General features: G+C 38.9%; 1 protein-coding gene across 7 annotated transcripts in view; it reads left to right on the top strand.

The window, feature by feature from the left end:
• KIF16B (kinesin family member 16B) overlaps nucleotides 1-26,396 on the top strand; it is a 137,111-nt gene that overhangs the window by 5,185 nt on the left and 105,530 nt on the right. For 6 of the 7 annotated variants that reach the window (XM_085054053.1, XM_085054052.1, XM_085054055.1 and 3 more), the window contains exons 2-9: nucleotides 11,442-11,511; nucleotides 12,506-12,619; nucleotides 16,580-16,696; nucleotides 22,669-22,766; nucleotides 23,281-23,390; nucleotides 24,014-24,156; nucleotides 24,993-25,161; nucleotides 25,311-25,442. In XM_085054053.1, the coding sequence (XP_084910179.1) occupies nucleotides 11,442-11,511; nucleotides 12,506-12,619; nucleotides 16,580-16,696; nucleotides 22,669-22,766; nucleotides 23,281-23,390; nucleotides 24,014-24,156; nucleotides 24,993-25,161; nucleotides 25,311-25,442 (953 nt within the window). Of the gene's footprint in view, nucleotides 1-11,441; nucleotides 11,512-12,505; nucleotides 12,620-16,579; nucleotides 16,697-22,668; nucleotides 22,767-23,280; nucleotides 23,391-24,013; nucleotides 24,157-24,992; nucleotides 25,162-25,310; nucleotides 25,443-26,396 lie in introns of those variants that run through there. The other variant, XM_085054051.1, reaches the window with a different exon arrangement.

The following is a 26,396-nucleotide window of genomic DNA, read 5'->3' as shown; positions in this document are numbered from 1 at the left end:
AGTGGCTCAAATTAATAGAGCAATGCAAGCCACAGAGATATAAAACAAGCTGTTTCATTTTACAATGAACTTGTGACTGGAGTGTTTTTATAGCAGGAAAAAGAAATAAACAAGCAAACAGTGAAGAACCAGCTGAATTCTTAATTTTCATTCTAAATGTTTACAAGTGATTCAGGTAGGAACTTACTGGGAGTATGAAACAACTATCCATGCTTTATAGAATTGAGAAGAGAAACCAAAAGCCATCATGGAAAACACATTATAAAATTGTCAATGCAGGGAAGAGGGAATGAATTGGTGTCTCATGATAAATTACAGTGTTTAAAGTAGGAATTACTGTATATTTTTCATTTTGAAGTTACTGTGTATGTTTCTAATTTTCATAATAGAGTGTTTTGACAGAATGTGTGTAACATCAGTGTATCACAGGTGTATCACTCTACTCACAGGTAGAGTGAGGAAGGATGCAGTGGTTAGAAGGAAGGACACTCATAGCTAAATACCATGTCTGTCTCTGACGTACATGGTGAAATTTTTGCTGTGTCTGTTTCCAAACACTGATTGCTGGTTGTTACTCTTAGGAGGTGTCCAGAGTGATCACAGAAACATGACTCAGAGCTTCAACGTGGCCAGGTGTTGCAATGCTGTCACTTTCTGAACTACTGTACCGATCAGGATAAGCCATTTATCAGCAAGCTGAGTTTGCTATTTCCTATGGTACCTGTTTGAACTGCTATTTTAATCATGGTGCTTGTGATTTGATTTATAATCGTGTATAATTGCTCTACTATAAAAAGAGGTTGACAGATCTGTAAGCATAGGGTGAGGCTTTGGTGTGCCTGGGGTGAATGTACATCTGTCTTGCCTGTGCTTTTATATGTGGCTGAGTTTGAATCCAATAAAAATCTACTTTGAAGCTGAGTTGGCGAGGTGAACTAACTGTACTGAATGTGACTTTTTCACCTTACCACATTTTGTGTTCTAAACCTTGAACATATTTGATAACCTCTGGCAGATTTTTCCTTTTGTTCAAAGTAGATAGTTTTCTCTCCCTGAAAGTAAGCTATGCATATATGTAGATATCAGTCCCTTCATCAGTGTGCTGTTTCTGTTGTTAGCATTGGATCATTGCATAATGATGTTGACTAATCCAAGTTCCTGGATCATGTGAACTTGATACTAAGAGCACTTGAAGTCTGAAAGTAAAAGTGTTCTTAGTTTTGTAAGATACATCAAGAAATGTTTTTACTTTCTCTCACCTCTTCAAAAGGAACGAACAGTAGGAAGAGTTTTATTCTACAGTATAGTCATGAATCTTCTCAGGATAGGTCCTCTACTACAGGGAGTAGCAGAGGAGTGAACATTAGCATGACAACGTCCATGTCATCTCTCCTTAATAATTGCTACCTAGTACTTGCTCAGTTGTGGGTTACAAAGTGGGGAATCTGATCCATGTTTCACCCTAAAGGTGAAATGAAATTATTTTTGTGTGGCCACGTGTTCAAGATGTAAAACCTGAGAGAAAAGAGAGATGGGTAGGACATGCTGATGTACCTGTTCTCCAGGGACTGTTGGTCTCTGGTTTCAGTAGTTCTTGATGTCAGATGTGGTGCGAATGTGTTCTTTGAGAACAGGTATCAACAATAAATTATGACATAAACATTTGTGATCAGGTAAAAATGCCTGTAAGGATTATAAAAGTCTCACAGATGGTAGTTAGTGGCTGTTGTTTTTGCTGTCTGTAGTTCTGGAATGAAGATGCAATTGAGATAGCAATGTTTGCTAGGAATCATAGGTGCTGTATGTTGTGAGGCTCCTTTAAATGGTTTCTACACAGATCATGTATTTGAGAAAGGGATGTAAGCTGGGTTATAAGGCTGTAGGCAGACCATTAAAAAAATTGAGGAAAAGTCTGGAGAGCCTGCTGTTGAAGCAAATGAAGTTGAAGCAGCAGCTTGCTCACAGCAGAGCATTGACTCAAACTAGAAGGATTAGAAGATAAAAAAGATCCTAGTGGCCTTACAGAAAACTCTTGTTTGTCAGTGGTAAGAATAAGAGCTGACAGAAATCCTATAATCAATATATTTTAGGCTTTTTTTGGTATAAGAGTAATAAGTGGTAGATAAAAAGTTCAGGTCTGTTTATGTGGGAATGGCAGAAGCATTGGGAAGTGAGGGGAAGAACACCCAAGTTCTTTTACTCAGGAGTTTAAGGAGAACATTGCAAATGTAAAGCAGAGCAGTTGCTCTCCTGGAGAGCGTAAGTTGAAGGTGGTCTAACCATGTATTTGATAAGGGGTGGTAAAACACAGTATGGGCAGCTGGGTTAAGGATCAGGGTCTGAGGAGAGTGTCCTTTGCTAAAATAAGAAGTTCCAGTCAAATAGAGAAGCCATCAGCAAGGATGAGAGTTGACTGGAAATTCGGATGCCATAGGTCAGGATATTCTAGAAAAACCTGTTGGACTCTCCTTAGGCTTTTTGACAATAGCAAGTGTCAGCAGTGCTCAAAGGAAGCTGAAACTTTGGGGTTAGGGGAACTTAGGGATCTGGTAATTAGGGGCCTAGCACTAGAGAATGCCAGCACTCCATGGTGTTTGTTTCTCTAGAGTTTCTCACCTCTGCTAAAGTACACGGTCTTTGAATATTAGTGACTTGTTTTCCTCTTCTTTCTATGCTCTTTCTTTTGGTGGTTAGTTTTTGAAGCCTTTCTGCTCAGAAGCAATGGATTTGAACTTAGGAGTGTGCTGCACTCTCAGTGTAGTCCTTGTTTGCGATTCCATTGCAGAGCCAAACGCTGAAGCTGTGGTTGATGCTTCCCCCAGCAAGCCCCTGTGTCAATATCTCATAAAATCCTGTTTCCAGGACCTCGTTACCTCAATTACGATGGAAAAGATCGACAAAAATAATGGGAGTCCTTGATTCAAAGAACTTCAATCCCCATGTGTACTCTATGTGTTATGACTACCAGAATAGATTAGGAGATGTAAATGTAGAAATATTTTCAGGGCTTAAATATTGAAAAGAGGAATTAAATACTTAGTTATGGCTCTGTCATATCATCTCCAGGGTAATGGAATGAAGCTAATAATGGATCAGCTTAAACGCTATCTTAAGGAATCACTGCTGGTGAGATAGTGCAGGTTGTGGAAGAGTCTCCTGAGGGGAATGGAAGCCCAGGCAGCTGGGTAGATCTAATTCCTTTTAAGAAGGTCGTTAGAGGAAATGATCTTGTTTCAATGGGAAGGTGAGACTAGACCTGGTTGACTGTTAAGTAGCTTCTGTGCTTGCCATTCTATCTCAGACCTCGTCTTCAGTGGTTTTTGCACAGCTTTATACACAGAAGTGAGAATAAATGGGGTATGCAGTCTTTAAAATGGGATCTTGGTCTTTTCATGTATCAAAGACGATGGATCAGGAGGGAGAATCCTAAGTGCAGAGCTTTATCCTTGTGTTGGTGAGCAGCAAAACTGGAGCAGACTTGTCCACTGCAGAAGAAGCTCCAAGAGGTTTCAGCCAAATACTGGATTCCCACAACCTAAAGAGTTAATAGCTGGGAGTGACAGTTAATTTTCCATAAACCATCAGAGGTCTGCCTACAGCCTCTGCCCTATTTTTCTGTCCTTTTTAGTGCTTTAATGCAAATACTTCAAAAGTTTTTCAAGCCTGTGGGATTTGTCACAATCACTACCTTGTTTCGTCTGTCCCCCTCCATAGAGTTGAAATACAAAGACCTTCCAGTGCCAGCAGGGCTGGAGCACAGTGGCAGCATGGACACATGTGGGTCAGCATATTTACATTCGCCTCATTTATAGTTTGCAGTCCACAAAACTTTCTGGTCTTAAGCATTTTGAACTTAAAAGCCTAATTTTAGAATAGTGTTTCCCAGATCCTTTATTTCAGTATTATCAAACGCATTGCCAGGTTGCCTATGCATGTTACATCACTGAAATGATGAACAATAAAATACTTTTAAACTTCTGCTTTTTGTTAAGAGCTCTCTGAGACCAGCAGGAAAAAAAAAAAAGGTGAATAAGTCTCTCTGAATTGTAGCTTTCCTGATGAAATGAAGCGACAGAAAGGTGAGTCTGTTTGTTTTTCAGGCTTTGTTTATTTGAAATTAAGACCAGTTATGAAATAAATGGGATTAGCACTCAGCTCTTCTAACCTAACTGAACTCTTGGACTTGAAGACTCTTACAAGTCTGAGTGTCTGAAAGGCAGGTATTGTTGGTGAGAACAGCTGACTGAATTGAAGAGCAAAGTCCTCTGTTTTGTAGTAACTGTGAGTACAAAGCCAGGGTTATTTACTGAGAGAGGGTTTTTCAGTTATTTAACAGAAAGAGTGCATAGATGGCACTCAGCATCTTAATTACGAATGGGCTGAAGTTCTTATTGTTGAAGAGTCAGGAACTTCAAATATTTAGCTTTATGAAGACTCTTCTCCAAAGAGTTTGTGTTGTAACTACAAAGCAACAGTGGCATGCAGAAACTTGGAGTACACCCTTCATTTTTCTGTGTTACATTGGAGAGATATCTGTACCCAGAAAACTGAACTCATTTGTTGTTCAGTCCAGATTTTTTCTGTGTGTCTCAGTAAAGGAAAAGAAATGACACTAGAAAAGCCTTATGGATTACTTGAGGGACTAATAGAGCCATGAAGTCAGGCACAGCTTTTTTTCTCCCCCCTGAATTTCTAATTTGAGGACTTCTACCCCAAAAGACAAGGGCACTGCAGGGAAAGTGTGAATCTTAGAATCATGTTTTGCTGTACACAAAAGGTTAAGGCAATGCTGTCTTTGACTTGGGATAGCAGGGATGAAAGAACAAATTGGAGGAAACAAGATATTCAAAACAAAGTATGACATGGGCTGAAAACCAGGAGTCCTTAATAGACTTCATAGTGGTATAATAGTTACAACAGAATTCCAGAAGTCATTCATATCAACGGTTGTGTTTGGGGTTCTATTTTATGTTGCTTCTGCTAAAGATGGGCTTTTGCTACATTTTCTTAAAGGCTGATACCAGAAGTGTGTAAGAAGAGGATTCACATGCGGCAATCATAAACTTTAGCTGTGCAGGACTAGCTCCTGCTGGTAAGACCATTACTGAACCTGGTCAATATGCAGGCAAAGCAGAAAAGTTACTGTTGAGGTGGTCTTCTAATTGAACCTATTCCAGGTTACTGGGAGATCATTGACCCTGCTATGTGTAGATAAAATAAGTTAGCTGTTGCTGATGATTTAAAAATTTGCCTCTGTGGCCACTTAACCAGTTGTGATCCAAGTTCTTGAGAAGTGGAGCTGTGGAGCTACCTGTAATATTATTAAAAAAATTATTAAAAAGCAGGTCAGATACTGATTTAATATAGTGACCAATTTGTATATATTACTGGGAGTGTGCTGTTTCCCAAGAACACTGGATATCATTTGACAGGAGACAGCACAAGGACACCTGGATGTTCATTTATTAGGAGCCTTAGTGCTGTATATTAAACTGCTGGCTTTCAGTGTTGTTGGTAAAATTTATTCTTGTGGCTAAAAGCATTTAATCTAGCCTGTCCTTCATACAAGAACCAATATATGTGTACTAGTATAGACTTAGAGATTATTTCTGTTTCATGTCATATACAAGATTTCCCCTGTGTCTGCATTCTCTGTCACTGGATTTATTGTTCTGGTTTCAGCTGCACAGTGGAGGAAATCCTGGGACTAGCAGAATGATTTCTATTAATTCTTTTCAAAATGACTTTTTTTTTTAACCAGTAGAAGGGAAGGTGGGTATCATCATCAATCTACACTAGTGAATTATGAAGATTCTGTTGATCACAAAAAACCCTGTGCCCATACAAAATGTGCTCTTTTAAAGTACCAAATTGGTGCCATGTTTCTGTTTCTTACTGAGACAAATGCAATCTGATCAATAGAAAGGTGTTTCTTCTAACTTGAATCCCCAGGAGTTTTTCTTCTGTTTTCTTGTCTGGCTGAAAGTGAGGTGAAACTCAAGAGCTGGCACAACTCATCTGTCAGCCAGCCGGGGCTCATCTAGGGCTTTTGAATCTGTTGGCTGATGTCAGCTGGGTTTGACAGTTCAGTAGAGGTCTTGAAGGTCATGAAGATGTGCTGTCAAAGAAAATGGGCAGCTGTCAAGGAGCCTGCAGAGCTCTCCTGAGCAAGGGGTAGACTGTCACCCTTATCAACTGCCACTGGATGCCCCGAGGACTCATCTCAAACTGAGTCTGAAGGACTTCTGATTGCAGTTGTGCTGCTTAACATACAATCTATAGGTGTTAACTTTAACATGTTAGTGTAAATGTGACTTCAGCCATTTGATTGTGGCCTTGTAGCAATATTAGTCAGCACCATGGGGTCACTTCAGAGATTGATTCACCTTTTTCTCTGCTAGTCTCTGGGAACTCAGTGTATGCTATGCTGTTGCCCTACTCTGGAGACAGCTATGATTTTTGTAGTGTAATCATGTGGTACCAGTGACCCCAGCCACAGTGGATTTCCAGAATACTGTGACTAGATCAGATTGCTTGATTTGCATTTCTGGTTTTAGGTCACAGCTGGCGTTGCATTAAAACTACTTGTTATTGAAGTTTATGGGAAGAAATTACTTTAACCCATATAGTGATGAATATATTTTATTTACAGACTAGCAGTTTGTTTTTGTGGTTTTTTTTTAACTGTGCCTAGATATTGAATTGCATTTTTAAAAAGTCTACTTTCTACAAAATGATTTGATAAGCATTGAAGGAGTTAAAAAAAAGCACCAACCAAACAAAAACCTCTGGATAGGAAAGAGAAATTATGTGATACTTCAGATTGCAACAGCTTTGCTTTCCTTACAGAAAGTATCGAAGAATTTCATGTGTAGGAGGGGTTTTGCTTGGCTTTTTAAAGCACACAATTGAGTTCATGTTCCTGTCTTGAGTTACCTCTGAAAAAGAAAAGTGCTCTTGATCTGTATAATTTAATGGGACATCAGGGCAAATGCATAATTAATATGTTATCAAGGTAACAGAAAATTAAAAATTCTTTATGTGCCACACTTTGTGCTTGTTTTTCAGTTAAATTTACCTTGAATTCTGGTTATTAAGCAACTCCCATGCTTTCACTTTGTGGTGCCAGAAATACGCCTTGGTAGTGAGCAAGAAGAGTAATAGAGCAGGAAATAACTAACATTGTGCCTAAAATGCAAATATAAGAAGTAGCAGGAACTTTGCTGAAGAGAAAAGCCATTGAGCATGACTTTTTTTACCAAAAAAAGTTGAAAAACAAAATCGCACATCTGCTCTTCGGTATAATCCTCTGCCAACAAATTTTCCATTAAATTTCTACAGTCAAGTGGATTTCCAAGACTATATTTTACAGACCTTCTATTTCAACACAGGTGCTCTGCAGGCAGTTCAGGTAGTGGCTGTGCAGCCTTGGAGGTTTGCTGAAGTGATCTTTTTAAAAGCTCTTTGGAAAAACTGGCACTTTCTGTCCCATCGTTTTGGGTTTTTCCCTACAACCCCATGGATGAAATGCATCTCTTTCTTTCTGTTTTCTTCTGAGGTATGTGTGATGGGTAAACACAATAATTCGCATTAGGGAAATAATAATATAATGAATTTTTAGAGGGTTAAGCTATAATAAATGCTCTGTCTGAATAGTACAGAATTGATTAATGTAAAATCACTGTTTCAAGAACTTTCCATTGAAGGACCTTAAAGGAAGGAACTTAAAGATGAACTTGGAAAAAGACAAAACAGATTTTGCGTGTCAATAATAGAGCTTTTCCTAAAACTTCCTTCATTGATTTATATTTGAGGTCACAGTACTTTTTCAGTCTCTTCTCCCTTCTCTCTGGGGGAGCACCTTCAAAAGGTTTTGGATGGGTAAGAGACTTTATGAGCAGGGGTCAGTGGAAGCTGTCTTGAAATCTGGAGATATTGCTAATATTTTGTTGTCTGTAGTATGATTTCAACTAGATGTCCATGGAGGTGGAAAAACTGCTCTGGTCTTTGCCTTCAAAATAAGCAGGGAGTATAAGGGAGGGAAAAAAAGAACCTTGACATAGACATATCTCTGTTGGAGCTTATTCCATGAGCTGCCATGTTTTGATACAGTTTCTGAATCATCTTCAATTTAGGGCAGTTTTTCACAACTCATGTTCCTCTTGTGAAGAAATTATTAAAACTTGGCCCAAGTAATCCATTTAGCAAGTTGGTAACAGGATACTAGTTCTTTTAAGCTTGTCTTGGTACTAACACTGACATTGTTTTATATTAAAATAAAGTGTTTGTATGATCTGAAGTAGTTTTTCTGGTTCCTGCCCCCCCCATCAATTTCTCTTTCCTCTGTGCAGTGAATTGCTGTATGGCTAGCTGCATTGAGCAATAGTAGAGGGGTAATTACAGCACTAGGCTGACATATTTCCTGATGTCTGTGCCAAGAAACTTGCCTGCATGATCACTTTGTCATTTGGTTAGAGGCCATGGGATCACGGGTTATAAGTTTCCTTTCCTTGTGATGCTGGAACTTCACGTGGTGTGTGAAAGAGCAGTGAGAACAGCCTAGAGGCTGTCCCTGAGTGCTCCTCTGTGAGCAAATTGGGCTCAGGGGGAAGCAGGATTTCCTAAATCATCAAAGTGTTAATTGTGAACCAGTTTTGGCAGCCTGTCCCTTTATATTGCTCTGTGATGGAGGCTGGAATTTGCAGGGGCAGAGTCTTTGGTTAGTGGCTGAAGCTCATCTCTGGATGAGGTAGGGCAAGTGGCTCATGTGGGTGCTGGAAGAGCTGCTGGGTGCAGGAGGGTTGTCTGAGCTCTGAAGGTTACCCAACACTATTATACAGCTGTTTACAGCCTGAACCTTTAACTAGGGTGGAACTTGCAATCAAAACATTTTGAAAGTGACTTGTCCCTGCTGAACGGCATTAAATGAGTGCCTGGAAATAACTGGCATCATGCAAGGAATTGTTTTTTATGGGATGCTCTCAAACTCTGTGTGTACAATAAATTATACTCAGCTGTCTCTTATGAAAATGAAGCTTGGGTATTTGATTCCTGTTAATTTTTATTTCCACTGCTCTCAGATTGGCTTATTTATTCTGATCCTAGTATTCCTGTTTTAGGTTGTCTTCTCACTATCCCTTCTCCTTCAAAAATGCAGAATTCTATTTATGAATTGTATTATTGGCTAGTGCTTTCCAAGGCTTTAAAAAAAAAAACTTTGAAATTCTCATCCTTTAATAATGTTTAGTAATATTTTCATTGTTGTCATGAAATTAATTACTTTAGGCTTCTCAGAATTTTATGTAGTTCATATATGGGTGTTGGACTTTAAAGATTTTGTACCAGTCTTCCATTATTGAGTAGCTTTAACATAGTAGTATGGAGAGCTGGCTGGGTCTGGGAAAGGAAGCACTGACACACTTGTTTATTTCCCCTTGAACACCTTAAACATAAAGAAACTGAGATTACAAAAGCAATAATTCTGGCCCAAGGTTCTTCCTGCCTAGAGTCCTTCCTAGAGGAAGCAGGTTACAGTTTATATTTGAAACAAATTTTTGTAGTAGGATTGACCTTTTAATTGGGCCAAATTACTTATTACACCTTTGCTGAGCAAGTAGCTACAGACAGGTAGAGGTTGTGTGTGGCTAGCACAGGTCTTTCCCATGAGAATTCTTTTTGTGTTTTATAAATAAAGTTTGGATGTTATTAAAAACAGTGTCCCAAGATCTGGACAGTTCAGGCCTGGCCAATCAGGCCTAGGGGGAGGTTTCTGACTGACCAATCTGGGTGACCTTTGAAAACTCTATATATATGATGAAATCAAAACAATAAAGGCTTTTTCCTTCTTGCCACTGAGAACTGAGTTCTTTACTCTGCTAGCTGCTCAGCAGCGACAGTTGTGGAAGAAGCAGGATGACTGGGAGCTGTCCACAGGCTGCATTAGTGCAATGCCAAAATCTATTTCCTACCAAAAAACACCATGGGACACTTTTCTCCATTTCCCCATTTATTATCTGTAGCTGTATTTTGATATTTGAGTATCTTAAGTCTGGATCAGGTGATCATAAGGCATGCCTCAAATTTTTTTATGCTAGATCTAAATTCAGTTGTATAACTGATATAATTATTACAATGATCTCTTTTATTAGCTTAGAAAATAACATACTGTGTTGATATTTATTTATTTGCCTAATCTTTATTCATTAATGTAGATTTTAAAATGGCATTTGCTTTTCTTTACTATTTCTGCTAGAAAACTGAATATGAACAGAGAGCAGTTGGAGGAACACAGAGTTGGGTGATCTGGTGCATAATGAAGAAGAAAAACGCTAAAATCCTGAACACAGTTGTCCCATTATCGGGGAGAAGTTTCTCTTTTGCATTTTGTGCTGGTGCAAGCAAATATCCAATAATTGCTGAGATATTGAGTGATATGGTGAGGCAGCACTTTATTGGTTTAAAGCCCTCTGCTTTGCTCTGCACTGGTCAGGCACACCAGTTTCTCAGGTAGCTTAGAGGGTTTTGGGACAGGTGTGTCAATGCTTGGGGAATGAGGTTTTGTGTGCTGTGCATCTTCCCCTTCTGGCTCTTTTTTGTGTGTGCAGGTTTTCATTAGCACAGGAGGTGTTATGCTCAAGGTTGTCATTCAGGGGCAGCCTGTATTGCTCTTATGACAAACAATAGTGAGATCCCATCTCTGGCAAGCAGGTTGTTACGTGCTGGGTTTAGACACCAAGCTCACAATTTTTTATGGTGTTTCTGAAAACAGTCAGAAACGACAGTGAGATAAATGCAAGTGCATGAAAACACTGCTTTGGAGCTGGATTTTTTCCTTCCTGGCATCCTTGTGCTCTGGGAAGCCACTAACCAGTGTAATTCTTTGTTGGTAGTACAGTCTCTCTCCTTCACTGCTATGATGCATCACAGCTCAAAACACATTTGGTACCTTATTTCTGAGAGAGTTTTAAAATACTAGGTTATTGTGGTTTAAAGATTCAGTCCCTGTTACCTAGACTGTATGAAGAAGTGGTAACTGCTGCTCCTGGAATATTGGTGAGAAGCTGGGGCTTAATCTCATAGTTCTGTTTTGCCCTTCTTTAGAGCCATGTATTTGACTTAACTGGGCTTTGGATCAGAGTGCTTCCAGTTCAGAACAAACCACTTAACTGACTTGCAGAGTTAAATTTCTGAAGCAGGTTTCCTCAAGCTTCTGCTCTGTTTCTAGATGAAGGGGTTTGGAGGCAAGCCCAAGTACTTAAAATATATGCTATAGAAATAAATAAACATTGGACACAAGAATTAAAAAATAAAATACAAATTAATTAATCTGACAATTTACTGTGGCAGGCAACCTCATGGGTGGAAATATGACTGTGGATAACTGTGATATATTTTATTTAACATACTCAAGTCTGTTATTTTTTGTTTTGGTTTTTTTTCAGGGAAAAAGACCTTAATGCAAAGTTTATTATTTCAATGGAAAAAAATAAGACCACAATCACAAACTTAAAGGTGAGTAAGCACAATTTAAAAAAGAGAGTTGTAACTAAATAGCTGCCAAAATATGACTGGACAAAACAGTGATGCTTGCTGCACTGTGGACAACAGTCCTTAGTCATTAAAATAGAGTGTTAAAGTAATGCTTTGGGGAAACAGGTTACACTGTTAGCTTGCTACGATATGGTTTTCTGAAGACCACTCTATAGGCTCTATCTCATCATTTCTTCAAAGGTTTATCACTCTGGTCATTATTTAGCTGGAAGATGAAAGCCAGCAGTGGAACAGGGGTATGTTCCTGATAGCTGTTAAATCTTGGCTTCATCTGTAGAAATCTTCTGGAATTTCCATGAAAATGAACCAAATTCAAAGTACCCATTACTGGCTATGACATTTTGATGGTATATTTTAACATTTCTCTCAGCAAGAGGAGCCATGTGCAGCTAATTGGTTTTTGCAAGATAGTTTCCCATGACTAATATATAAAAAGGAGTTTCAGTATGTAGTTTGTTCAGACTGATTCAGAGCATGGTGAGTATTGCTGAACTACAGTGCCAGCTGTCATGTCTTGAACATGATGATTGCCTTAAACAGCAGGTTTGTCACACCTTTTTAATTACAATGCCACATTATTATTGTTCACGGTGCAAAGCTCTCTGGCTCCTATAAATGATATGTGTGGGATAATCCTTGATTATAATTATGTCATCTATGGAACCATTTAACTGAACCTAAGTGTTGTGACAAAAATGAGTGGTGGGATTAGAAGCAGTAAACTAAAATCCAGGTAATTCCTGCTGTGCTGCTTTGTGACATGACTGTCTTAATGCAGGGTATACCTGTTCCAAATTTTGTCAGTGTTGTTGGAATAATAGTCTGACCTGCCATTATATGTTTCTAAATGTGTAAAGCCTTTTGTTAAATTTGTGTTCTGATTATTTATTGTCAATTTTTAAAAATTACTTCATCAGGTTGTGTTTTTTCAGGCTCTATTTTCTTCTTTTAATAGGTACCAGAGGGTGCTACTGGAGACACAGGACGAGAAAGAACAAAGACATTTACCTATGATTTTTCCTATTTCTCAGCAGACAGTAAAAGTCCCAGCTTTGTTTGTCAAGAAATGGTAGGATTTCTGAATGTTTATTGATCTTTTTCCTTTCCCTTTTATTTGGCTTGAAAGCATTCCATGAAGCTTATTTCCATTGAAAATGCTTCTTCTTTAATTTAGAAGTTTCCTCGGTACCTGTGAGTTTGAATTTTGCTTTGTTTTCTTTTTTTTTAAAAACTTATCTAACTATGTAAGTGGTGTGCTAAATGCCTTCTTTCAAGTTCCTTTGTCTGATTTGTGTTGTAAGGTCAAGTTAGAGCACCTCTCTGAGAACTGAAATTGATATTGAAAAGCTTCTTAGAAAAAATCTCTTTTGATAAACATGCATGTAACAACTTTAATTCACTTAGAAACATTCTTACCTGGTTGAAGTGTGGTGTGGATTTTTTGTGAGTGGGGGGTTGGGGAGTTTTGGTTTTTTGTTAGGCTGTCTATAGGGGTTTTTTTTCATTTTCTTTTTTTTTTTTCCCAGAAGCATAGGTACATATTGAAGAAGATTCTTTTTTTTTATCTCCCTTGAGTATTCAGATTTGGAAGGGGCAAAACAGTTTTTCTTCCTGCACACTCAGAACAGAAAATTAAACTTGGAGCTATAGGCAATATTCAGATGAACAGATAGACCCTCTCTGGCCTTGCATTTCATGTGAACATGGAACCTTTTGGTTCTCTCCCATTTCCTAATAAATTTGTGAAGTGAAGCTGAAATGATTTGTGATTCTGTCTTCCCTTTTGGTTTTGATGCTGTAAGCTTCAAGTGAGAGTAGTTCTTTCCCCTTAAAATAATGCAGCAATTTACTGAATATCCTGTAAGCCAGTTGGGTACATACCTGTTTAGTATGTATCCCATCTATTCAGTAACCCTTGAAATCAGGGGTAGTGCAATGGCTAATCCTAAAAAGCCTTACAACTGAAACTGGTCATAAGAAACAGTAAGTTGAAGCCATTTTGAAATATTTATGAGAATGACAAGTTTTGCCATTATATATATCATGACTATAGTTGATAGGGAATTTAGACTTAGAACTTTTTGTTTAACCAACAGTGTAAATGACAGGTTCTCATATTTTCTGAATGCTTCTTTTTTGTTTTGGTGAGGGATTAGGAATATTAGGGATATTCGTCCAAACATTTGATCATTTATATTCTTAAACTTTCTGGGTTGTTATTTCTTGATAATGTTCTTTTGAGAAGCACATTCATTTTCTGAAATACCAGGAAACATACATTTTATTTGGCCATCAATTTAGAAAGACCCTGAGTACTTCAGCACTGTGGCAAATTGAAGTAATCATGTGTTTGAGAGCAATGATTTGAACCTGAGATTCTAGTGGAGAGTTTTAGGCAGGTGTTTCAGGCCCAATGGCTTTGCTAGAATTGTATCAAATGCTTTAAATGGAGCATGCAGAGTCAGTTTTTTATTTATTTTAACTAAAGCAGCTTTGATAATGTGTTTTTCTGCTCTGATTCTAACTGAAGCTTCTTCTTATGCACCAGTTGTGACTTAAATTTGTGGGTTTTAAATTCTTGGATCCTCTAAAAACCTGCCTTTAGATACATGTGGAAAGCTGTGTTAGACAAGACCTCATTAGAGGATCTCCAGAAAGAGTGTCATGGTTTTAGTAGGCTCTTGGTTTTACAATGCAGTTTATTTCCAGAATCCAAATTTGCTATGAAACAATGAAGTTAATTCCTGTTAAAACAGCCATTTGCAAGGTAAAGTTGAATGTATACAAATAGATATCCAAGTTGTAGCCTATATTGATGGCCAGTTTCCACATATAAGTGATAATTTTGCTTTTCAAAGTTTTTCCTTCTGGTGCCATTTTGCCTGTTTCAGAGTGGATCAGGTAGAGACAAGATTAGTATGACTTGCCCATGTCAGCAGTCTGTAGCAAAAAAGTAGATTAAAATACCCATATAGTGATGGCTGCAGCAGCCTTGAGCAGTAATTTTTTTAAGCTGTGAGTTTTGTGATAGGATACTAACAATAAATCATAAGCATAGCTTAGATATCTGTGTTCAATATTTTGTTAATACACTGTATTCCTCAACCCTGGACACCTCCTTTATCTGTACTGGCAAGAGTGTTAACTTCCCTTGCTTAACTATAAAAATACTATTTTTCAGGTGTTTTACTTACACTGTGTGCAGCCCTTTGAAAACAAAAGTTTTTAAGCCATAGGAGTGCAGTTCCTAAACATATGCTGCACAAGCTATTGTTTTGCCTGTGTTAATAATTTCATACTTAATTGGAAGGGTTTGTAGTTAAGCTCTTATCAAGTTGTTGCAGAAATTCCAGTTAACTACGCCGATGGCATAGAAGGGCATCTTTTTCACATTTGTTTTGCCTGATTGATCTTGATTGTTGGTGATGTGGTTGCCTAGTGCCCTTTGTTCATGATTGTTATATTTTTCCATTTGAAAGGCAGAAAACCAAGAAATGGTAATCTGTTTAATACTACATATTGTATTAACAGGCATTGTAGATGCAAAATACGGTTTAGTATTCCAGAGTTAGAGTGGAGGTGGCAATTTGCCATGAAGCTTCTTAGTTTGCATTCCTGACAGAGCAACAAATAGAATTTTGATGTTTACTGCCCTTTTTTGACAAACTGGTGTCCCATCCTAAAAGTCTTTTCTTCTAACCCGTGTGTTAAGCCTTTGTGTTCCGACAAGGCTGACCATACCTGTCCTATGCACTACCTCAAATCACATGCAAGACGTACACAAATTTTTAAAAAGGAAAATTCCATCAAAACAGCAGTGTGTAATGACTTGGTGAGGTAAAAACTTGGACATAGAGAAAAGTAGGGGAAAGAATGAAGTAGCTTTGGCTGATCTTTATGTTGTTCTTCTCATGAGAAGTATAACTGATTACAGCATTGTAACTCCTTTGCTTAAGGGAAGGTCAAGTGAAGTATTCCAGAGGCATATTTGATTAAAGAAATTACCCAGCACTCCTTCTAGGGAGAAGCTGTGTGATTATACTGTGAGTGTGCCATTCACCATTAAAAATGGCTTGTGTGCCTTGATGAATTTAAACTACATAAATTGTAGATGAGTAGCCAAACTATGTGAAGCATTTGTGAGATTTTTGATCATGTCTAGATGGTGAAACACAGATTGATATTTTAACTGAGAGAAATGCTTCAGCAAGTGGTACTCCTTGCCCAGTGAGGAGTATGGATTGAAATGTGGGGTAATCATAATGAAAGGTCTGGAAAATCTGCAGGGATATTGGAGCCAGTATTGTAGAGGAAGGTGGTAAAGGCATCTGGTGAGAGCTGAATTTATTAGGTAAGAACAGAGTCCTATATTATAAGATGTGGAGGAGGGATCATTACTAGTTTTTACATGTTGAGGGTAAAAGAGAAGGGGTTAGCTGATGAAAGAGGGTCACTTATCCCATTAAAAACAAGTTTCCATGGTTGCCAGCCTAGAAAGTATTGTTATGTGAAAGCCACTTAGGGAGAAAATGCAGAGAAGATTATGGGTCAAGTTCTTACACTTGATTAAAACAAAAAGCCAAAACCAACCAAACAAAACCCTCCAAAAAGACAAAGGAAGAAACTGACAGGATCACTGAAATGTTTCCTTTTGAGAGGGGACTGGATATTTGCAGAATGTGGAGAGTTGGCGAAGATACAAAAAATGAGTAAATATTAATGAGAAAGAAAAGTGAATGGAATAGCTGAGATTGCTGAAGGATATTGGGGCTTTAGAAAAGAAAGTAGCATTTTGACATGTCAAGTATTACGTGTCAGAGAAAGAAGTGAAAGATAAACCACTGCAGTGCTGTAAACTAAATATGGTAGTAAGATTTAGTATTTTATTTGAAATATTAATTTCCTCTCCTATAGTAAATATTATTAGGTTTTGCCATTCTGTTGTGGTATCCTTCAACATATGTCATGTCAGACTGATGACAATTTTTCCCCCAAACCTCTGTTGACTTAAATATTTTTTTTTTTTCAGGTTTTCAAAAATCTTGGTACAGATGTGCTTCAGTCTGCTTTTGAAGGTTATAACGCCTGTGTTTTTGCATATGGACAGACAGGATCTGGCAAGTCCTACACCATGATGGGAAATGTGGTATGTTGTATTCTCACAGAACCATAGAATACCCGGTGGGAAGGACCCTCAAGGATCTTCTGGTCCAACTTTTCTTGACAAAAGCGCAGCTGAGCCAAGATGGCCCAGCACCCTGTTCCTGTTGGGGAATCCACCACTCCCCTGGGGACATTATTTCAATTGCTGATTGTTCTATGGAAAATGGTCCTCTTGTATCTAGTCATATTCCGTGCAGGAGTAGTTTGTGTATATTACCACTGGTCTTTTGCATGTGACTCCTAGTAAATAGGAATCTCCATCTTCTCTGTAGACACTTGTTAAATACTGGAACTTGGTTATAAGGTCTTCTTCAAGCCTTTTATTCTCAAGGCTGAATAAATCCAGCTCTCTTTGCCTTTTCTCACATGGCAGCTTCCCAGTCTTTTGGTCGTCCTTGTGGTCATCCTGTCCACATCTTTTTTGTGTGGCAGAGACCAAAACTGAATGCAATGTTCCAGGTGTAGCCTGACAAGTGCTGAGTAGAGTGGGATAATCACTTTATCTCTGCTCTGGTTGTTATGATGCCCTTGGTGATGCAACGCAGCATGCTGTTGGCTTTCTTTGCCCCACTGTTCACTCATATTGTTCTTGCTGTCCCCAGGACACCAGGTCCCTTTCCACAGAGCTGCTCCCCAGCCAGATAGATCCCTGCCTTTGCTGCACTCCTGGATTGTGTTTTCCCATGTGCAAGACCTTTTACTTGTCTTTGTTGAACTTCATAAAGTTCTTGTTAGCCCACTATTCCAGTTTGTGCAGGTCTTCCTGCAGGTCTTCCTGCAGAGTGGTACACTTGATCCCATAGTTCAGGTCACTTATGAAGATATTAAACAGCATTGGGTCCAGTGTTGATCCTTGGAGACCCCACTCATGACAGGTCTCCAATTTGACAAGAAGCTGTTTGCCATCACCCCCTGAGTGCAGCCTGTAAGCCAGTTCCCACCCACCACACAGACCCCTTGTCTAGACCATAACACATTATCCTCTTTAGCAGCAGACTGTGGGAAACCATATTGAAAGCCTTGGAGAATTCCAGGTAGACAATGTCCACTTGTTGTGCCACATCAAGTGATCAGGTGTATTTTTTATTTTTTTGCAATGGATTAAAATTATGCTGTTGCAGGAGCATGTTTTCCTGGAACTTTTAATACTGCTCCTGTCTGTATGCTACTAACCCTCTCATGTGTCATGGTTTGACCCTGGCCAAATGCCAGGCACCTAGGACATGGGCTCACTTGCTCTCCCCTGCCACAGCTGGGCAGAGGAGAAGAAAAAATAGTACACACAGGGGTCATGAGTTGAGATATGGAACTGGGAGAAGATGCCCTGAGGGCATACCAGGCTGAAACTTAAAGTTGCAAAGTGATTTATTGCTAGCAAAGTCAGAGGAGTATAGTGACGAGTAAAATAAAGCCCTTAAAGACACCATTTCTCCTCTCACCCCTCTCCCTTCTCCCCACCAGCAGCACGGGGGGCAGTGCATGGAGGTTTAGTCAGTTCATCACGAAGATCTTCTGCTGCTGCTCAGGGAGAGAAGTCTTTTCCTCTACATTGCCCTGGAGTCTCTCCCACGGGAGGCAGCTCTCTGCTAACTCCTCCAGTGTGGGTCCAAATCTCTTGAGCAGCAGCCAGCCCAAACCTGCTGCAATGTGAGCTCCCTCCATGGGGTGCAGCCCTCCAAGGCCAGGCTGGTCCATCTCAGGAGCAAGGCCTCTCTCTCCACTGGGACTCCCACTGGATCACAGCCTCCTCCAGGCATCCACCACTGTGGGTCACCTTCCCTTGGGCTGCCAGTGGATCTCTGCGTCTCCCGTGGACCCCGTGAGCTGTAGGAGGACAACCTGCTCCCCCTTTGGTCATCACCATGGCTGGCAAAGGATTCTGAGCTCTGGTGCCAGGAGTACCTCCTCCCTCCACCTCTCCCATTGGTGTCTCCATGTTGTTTTCTCTCACATATTCTCACCTCCTCCTCCTTCTCTGGCTAAAAAGAAGTGCATGTCCCATTGTTTTGGTTTCTTCTTAAATATCTTTTCACAGAGGCATAACTAACATCTCTAATTGGCCCAGGCTTGGCCAGCAGAATCTTCAGAGCCACCAGAGATTGGCTCTACTGGACATGGTGAAAGCTTCCAGAAGCTTCACACAGAAGCCATTTTTGTGGCCCCCCCACTAGCAAAAACTGAGCCAAGCAAAACCAACAGACCTTCTGGTAGTAATCAGAGGATTCAGAAGCTGTTTCCTTTTTAGAAAGGTATTTACAGTTGGAAGTAGTTTACTTTATGCTCTGTTATTTTGGACAAAACCCAGTAATTTTTGTTCAATAACAAAGCCAAAAATTTCAAATGTTACTGCTGATTTTCTATGTCCAACTTGAGACAAAAAAGAAGATACTGATTTTGAGAAAATGAATGACCAGCTTTTTCTGGAGAGATGTGCTTTCTTTTGAAGAGTCAGAAGACTAAAATAGGTCCTTAGAGAAGGCTGTCAGGTAAGAAGCAGAAATTGGGCATGAGAGTAAATCATCAAACCCTTATGAGATTATACAGTAAATTTAATTTTAAGAGTTGTGTCCTGTTGAGCACTGCAGGAAGAGGAAGGTGTGATAGGAGGTATTTGGCAGTTTGTGAGTAAAGGGTGGCAGTGGTTTCTTGCAGTTGCCTCCTTGTTTGTCCAAGGACAGAGAGAACCTGCTAAACTGTTGGGAGTGGAGCAGTTTATAAAGGCTAACTGATAGAAGTTTGGCAGGCAGTCTCTGCAGGTTTCATTTCTTAATCCCTGAGAAAAGAAATGTATTGTGTCTTCTCACAGTAGAAATGAAAAGGGGAGTATTACTGCTTGTCCTTGCTTGGGTAGATCACTCTTCTGAAATGTAGTAAGATTGGCCTCTTTGCACCTCCTCTAGTTTAGGAAAGTAAATTAGCTTTCAGTTGTCACAAAATAAGTAGCTTTATATTTAGCTTAATGTCATAAGCAGAATAGACTTTTGTAACCAGAAAAGATCTCATGACCTAGATGTGGATTTCTATTTCAGAAATTTATAAAAGTGACATTTTTATGAGACTACGTCACTATATATAATGACTGTAATCATCAAAACAGTTTGCAGATAAATAGGTGCTGAAGTTTGTTTGACACTATTCAATAATGAAGGTCTAATCTTCTTGCCATGATACATAAATACTTCAGTCTGGCTTTGTATAGAGTACAAATAAAATATACTCAGCTGGCAAGTTAAAGGCTTCAAAATTGATTGCCCTGTCAGGGAGATTACTGTGCTATAAGAAAACTTGAATTGGAAATAACTGTTCTTTTTTCCTTACTTGTCTTTAAAAAGCCTGGGTTCTACTCTCATTTTGTTTTCAATATTTGCTGTTCTTGGCTCTGGAAGGCTTGTTCTGCAATTCTATGTGCAGCAATCATTTCAAGAAATATGCAGGCCACTTAGATTAGGTGTTGAGCAGAGATACTGGAATGAGCAGAGATCTATAAAATGTTGGGAAAGTCAGACTTGAGTACACAGAGAAGGCAAGACTATGTGTGAATAAAAGTCTTCCAAGAGCTGAAAGGTTGCTGCAGAAAGGAAAGGAATAATTTATTCCTTATGGTCAAGGTAGATGGGCAAAACCCAGTACATTTAAATTGCAATAAGGAGTTTTCTAGTTAGATAGTGCAGAAGGACAACTGGCTTTTTAATGAGAAATTCAGCTTTGGAGTGAACTACCTATTTTGGTTCTTCTGATTTCCATGTCTGGAAACTCTGTAGGCCAGAAAAAAAAAAAGTTCAAGCTGTGGTTGTAACTGCCCTGCAGTTGTAGGGGCTGAAAAGGGAGCAAATGTTTATAATTTCCAATAAAGACTGTACATTCTATGAGATGTACATTTTACTGACGTCATATTCTGGGAACTGTGTGTTCTTTCTTTCTCATCACTATATTGTTGTGTTTGAAGTTACTCAATTAGAGCATGTATTTCCTATTTTAAGCTTCTCTTTGTGGCTGCAGAATTGTGTCAGACACTAATAACTTGCCTAAAACTTTGTGATAGATTTTCCCTGTTTTTTTCACAAAGCTTTATTGTGAGATGAAAGAAAAGTGTTTTCCCTCTTCCATTCTTTAAAAAAAAAAATAGGTTTGGAAATTTCCAGCACTGACCCCTGAAACTTTACCTGGAAATAGATATTGATACTTGACAGATAATTGGGAAAAGATTGCTCCTCTGTTGCCAGAGACAGCTGTCTCAAAAACAGCCTGATTAATCTGCAACTTTCTCCCTTAATTTAGGAGTTTTTTGCTTTCTTTTAACCCTTGGTGCAGTCATTTGAAGAACTAGGAATGATAGAAGCAGAGAATAGATTATGATTTCCAAGAATGAAGCTTGGTTTGAGAAGGATAGAATGTCTCTGATTAAGAGGAGGAAGAAGCTGGGAAAGGGCAAAATGGAGGGATAAAATATGATTTAAAAATAGAAGTGGCTGGATGATGAATTGGGCAAAGTAGGAGGAAGAGGAGCTCAGAAGTGGCAGCTGGAAAAAGATTCCTGTGACAGAGAATGCAGAGAGAAACTGAAGAATGAGGACAGAGGGACCAGTATGGGAGCAGACTTGAGTGAACTTGGGCAAAATGGGTGGCATTTTTTGTCGGGGTCCAAGTAGAAGAGAAGTCTTTGTCCATGGAGCACTCGCTCTGACAGAGTTTCATGTGGCAGAGTCCACTGGCTTTGTGTTTTCCTGTTGCCAGTTATCTGTGAGGAATCCCACCAGGCAAACTGTTAGGTGCCTGAAATGCCTGGGCTATGTTCACCTTGAGTGTTTGGTCTGGTTTGTCCTAATTTGCAACCTGCTTAATTACAAGGTCCCTCACTCTAAAAACAAGAGCATCTCTTGCCACAGTGGTGAATAGAGTTAGGATTGCTCCATCACATCGAATCTCTTCCATGTTTTTAGATTGGAGGCAAATCATAGCTGACAGACTGTTCTGTAAGATGCTCCTGAGCCTGAATCTCTTACCCCAAAGCTCTTCTCTATGTGTATGTCCTGTGCTGTTATTCCTGGGAGCCATGGCTCTGAGGGAGTGTTAACTGCTTTCTCCCTGAAGCAGTTGATGTGCTCAGCAGGTAGTTGGTCACCTGCCTGATCAGACTTGGGGTAGCTGGGAGTGAGCTCTCCTTGTCAGATGAGATCAGAGCTGCATGGCACTCTCCTGCTCCTCTCTGGTGCTGGGGAAAACCCTCCTCATGGCTTTCTGCTTGGCTGGAGAGGGCTCTTCTGAAGCAGTGAGGAAAGCTGCATGCTGTTTCTGGGTGTCTCAGTGGGATAGATTTTATTCAGTCTGCTTTATTAAACCAACCAACCATTTCATGTGTAAAAACTCCTTATCTGCAGAGCCAAACACTCAGAAGTTAAACATCAAATTTAATTTGGCATGATTGTGGGATACAATGAATGTAGGATTAATTTTGTCATGATGTACTAATTTATTCAGAGGACCTGATGCACTCTGCAAGACAGGGAAGGGCTGTGAGCTGGGGATTGGGGGTTTGAATAAGTGTTCCATGGGTGCATGTATATGCCTCTTTTCCTGTTCTCTGCAGTTGTTGCTAAGTCCACAATGAAATGAGATAGAAGCAGTTAAGACACTAGTGAGATAAGGTAGTTCATTACTTACTCTGGGGAGCCAGTCTCTGCCTTAAGCAGTTGGGATTATTCAAACTGAATGAGAGGGACAAAACATGTCCCAATAGCAAAGAAATGGAGCTGGTTGTACATGCCATACAGCAAAGGGTTAAAGTGGCAAGGTGACTGCAGTTAAATGAAGGGCAAGAGAATATTTGATGAAAAGTTTTGATTTTTCCCCATTCTGGATTCCGCAACTCTCCGCTAGTCATCTAGGGTTTTATTTTTTCAAAATATATTGTGCATGCATACATGGCCTTGGAATTAAGAATTGTTGTTATTGCAGGGTGATGCAGGTTTGATACCTCGAATTTGTGAAGGATTATTCAGCAAAATAAGTGAAAAAACAAAGCGGAAGGAGGCGTCCTTTCGAACAGAAGTCAGGTAGGTCTTGGCACGTTAAGAGTTTGCAGGTTATCAAACTTGTTTCAGTTACAACCACTCTGTTTCACTTTCTCTCTAAGGAAAGTGCATATTTTCCAAAAGTACCTTTTTATGCTTGGCCTCAGTCCTATAATTGATTTTCGTTGGCACTCGTCAAAGTGCGCAGTGCTCGTACCTTCAGTCCAAGAGTTGTGCATTTTGCTTCATTTGTATGATTGTGAAAATGCCTTTACTAATGGACAGCAGCTTCCTTTTTTTTTTCTTTTTTTTACCCTTTATTTCAGACTGACATTAGGAGATCTTGATCTTGCTAATGTCTGCTTTCTTTCCATTTTCTTGCTTTTTCGGCTTTTTCCTTTGTGATACAATACCTTGTAGTCATTATTATCTTAAGCCAGCTCTGGATCTGTTTTTTTTCTTCAAGTATCTTGCTATCAAACATAGTGTTAACATAGCCTTCCTTTTATAAAAGGCTGTTGAATCAGTCAGTGTCTTTCTATTATTTTACTTTCAGTTATTTGGAAATTTATAATGAACGTGTGAGAGATCTTCTCAGGCGGAAATCATGCAAAACTAATAATTTACGAATACGGGAACATCCGAAAGAAGGGCCATATGTTGAGGGTAAAAATAGTTTCATTATTTTACACTGCATATTTTATTACCTTTATACATTCTAAAATGTACTGTCTAATTGAATAGGGCGTTTTAGCTTTTAAAATATAAATGATGATGGATGCAGTGCTTTGCTTTGGTAAAAAACATTGAAGGAATAGCTTCTCATTTTGCATCTCTACTTGCTTTTCCAATCCTAAAATTATTATAGAGTTTTTTATCTGTAAATTTATAACACTTTTTTAAGTAATGTTAAGAGATGCAATTGGTTTTAATAGTTTGTTGACTATAATTTATAAATCTTAGATGTTTAGATGAAATGAAAACTTACTAAGATCTAATTGTCTTAATCTGTTCTCAGCCAGGGAAGTTTCATGTCTCTTGTGGGATTATGCTCATGTTACTGCACTAAATATTTTTGTAAGATTACATATTTTTTTCCTTTTTTACTGTGAATGTGTAAGTTGTCCATTGTTCATATGAGGCCTCATTACTTTCCTTAAGTGATAAACAAACATGACAATAAACACTAATTGCAGCAACAGCTTGCAGCAGTGAGTGTAATTTGAGTCTTTTTATAAAGAAAAGGAAGGGCATGTATGAGCATACTGTAACTCTCTGCTTTTCTTCAGACTTGTCTAAACATTTAGTCCAAAATTATGCTGATGTTGAGGAACTTATGGATGCAGGAAATATAAATAGGACGACGGCTGCAACTGGAATGAATGATGTCAGCAGCAGGTCACATGCCATTTTCACAATCAACTTCACTCAGGTAAGAAAACAAGACTCCTTAGAGAGATTGGACGTGTTTCCTCAGAGCATAATGATCTGTTTGCTTATATATAGTAAACTCTTTTTCTAATGACTCCTGCTCTTCATTGTTGTTTTGGGGGGCTTTTTAGAAAGCCTGTGGATGATCTGCTAGATGAAGAGAAGGTTATGTACAGGTGGTTCCTGTCAGAACTTTGTGTGTCTCCCCTCAAAACACACACGTCCTCCCATGCACCTACTTTTCACTACTGATGAGTTGCTCATTGCAAAGCTTTCAGAAGAGGATGAGAGGCAGGGGCAGCAAAAGGTTTTGTTCTACTGCTGAATGGTAAAAGAGGAACAAGATATGAAACAGCATGATTTGAATTGATTTATAAGAAATAATATAAAAATTGGGAGGAAGGCTCAGTTAAAATCGTAAAATTACAATTTCTACTTACTTGAACTTGAAGGTTGGGGAGAAATTGAGTGTAAATTTGTCTATGCTGCTATAACTTGTTGAAAGCAATATATAAATGTAGCATAAATGTTGCAAGCTTAATAAAATGAATGCAGCACATGATCACTGCATCATGTAAATTACAGCTCACGTGTCTCAACTTGTCTGTAAGTGGCTAAAAAGTTGCAAATATTGCAATTTAAAGAAATAAATGGGACTTATGAAACAATTCATTATCAAATATCTTTCAGTGACACCTCTAATACACCTGCCTTCTCAAGCTCTGCTATTGTAAACAAGTTAAATTCAGTCATGTCATGAAAAAGGCCACTAAAGTTGATTCAGTAAAAGTGCAGTATTTCTTAGCTTAACATACTTTCCTTTTTTCTTTTCTGTAGGCTAAATTTGATTCTGAAATGCCTTGTGAAACTGTTAGCAAGATTCATTTGGTAGATCTTGCTGGAAGTGAGAGAGCAGATGCCACCGGTGCCACAGGGGTTAGATTAAAGGAAGGAGGGAATATTAACAAATCTCTAGTTACTCTGGGAAATGTAATTTCTGCCTTAGGTAAGTCTCTGGTTTTTGTGCTTGTCTGTCTTGAGGTGTTTTTAGTTGTTAAATACCTTTGTGTTTACTTAGGTAAATAGTGGCCTAACACATTTTTAAAAATGAATGAAAAGACTTAATTTTAATTTTTTTCTACCTCCTCATCACAGCTGATTTATCTCAGGATGCAACAAATCCTCTTTCAAAGAAGAAACAAGTATTTGTGCCTTACAGGGACTCAGTGTTGACTTGGCTGTTAAAAGATAGCCTAGGAGGAAACTCTAAAACTATCATGATTGCCAGTAAGTGTTTTAAAATTACTCTTTTTGAATTCTAAGTAGTTCATGCTTAATAGGAGTGGATGTAAATATTTAGATTCCAGATGTTTTGTTAAGGCAGAACATGGTTTACACATATGAGTGATTTCTTTATTTCTGAGCTTTCTAGAAACACTCTGTCTTTTACTTACACTCTGCAGAGTGTAATTAAAGCTTTGTGCATCTGGTCAATACTGGTGGGTGAATCAGTTGCTGCTCCAAACTGTGTTGATTTTTGTTGCATTAGTAGCAACCTGGTCTCTTTGGACATCCTGTCACTTTTATTTAACCTACTGAATGCACACAACATTTTAACTTTTTGCCTAGATTTAATTATGATCAGTTGTCTTGTAAAGTCTTATGGCTTCCTTTTTACCCATAGGAAGCTTAGTATAAAACCCTTCCTATTGCATATGTATTGCTGGCTTGTCAACAAATTGGAATGGGAATTCCATTCCCAAAAGAACAAAGTGAAGCCAGGATGATGTTTAAGGGGAGGTGAGGATTTTGGATGCTGGAAATCATAGGATGGTTGGAGTTGGAAGGGACCTTAAAGATCATTCAGTTCCATCCCTCCTGCCATGGACAGGATCACCTTCCACTAGACCAGGTTGCTCAGAGCTCCATCCACTCGAGCCTTTAACACTTCCAGGGATGGGGCATCCACACCTTCTCTGGGCAGCCTATTTGATTTGCTGGTGGGTAGGGTCAGAGACATAGACACCAACTTAAGGGACAGTGTTAATTGCCATAATGTAAAACTGCAAAGAATCACAAAAGAATAAGCTAAGCAAAGCACATAATCATTAGCAAAGAATTACAAAAGGGTAAGCTAAGCAGTGCATCTACTCATTACTATGGAAGAATGCCTGTAGTGATTAAGAAAGATACATCACTAGTTACCCTGACAAAGATACATCGTTGGAGTCTGAGAGACAT

The sequence above is a fragment of the Lichenostomus cassidix genome, chromosome 3 (genome assembly GCF_008360975.1).
Source record: "Lichenostomus cassidix isolate B80296 chromosome 3, HeHo_3.0, whole genome shotgun sequence".
Classification (NCBI taxonomy): domain Eukaryota; kingdom Metazoa; phylum Chordata; class Aves; order Passeriformes; family Meliphagidae; genus Lichenostomus; species Lichenostomus cassidix.
This window is presented reverse-complemented; position numbering and strand designations above follow the sequence as displayed.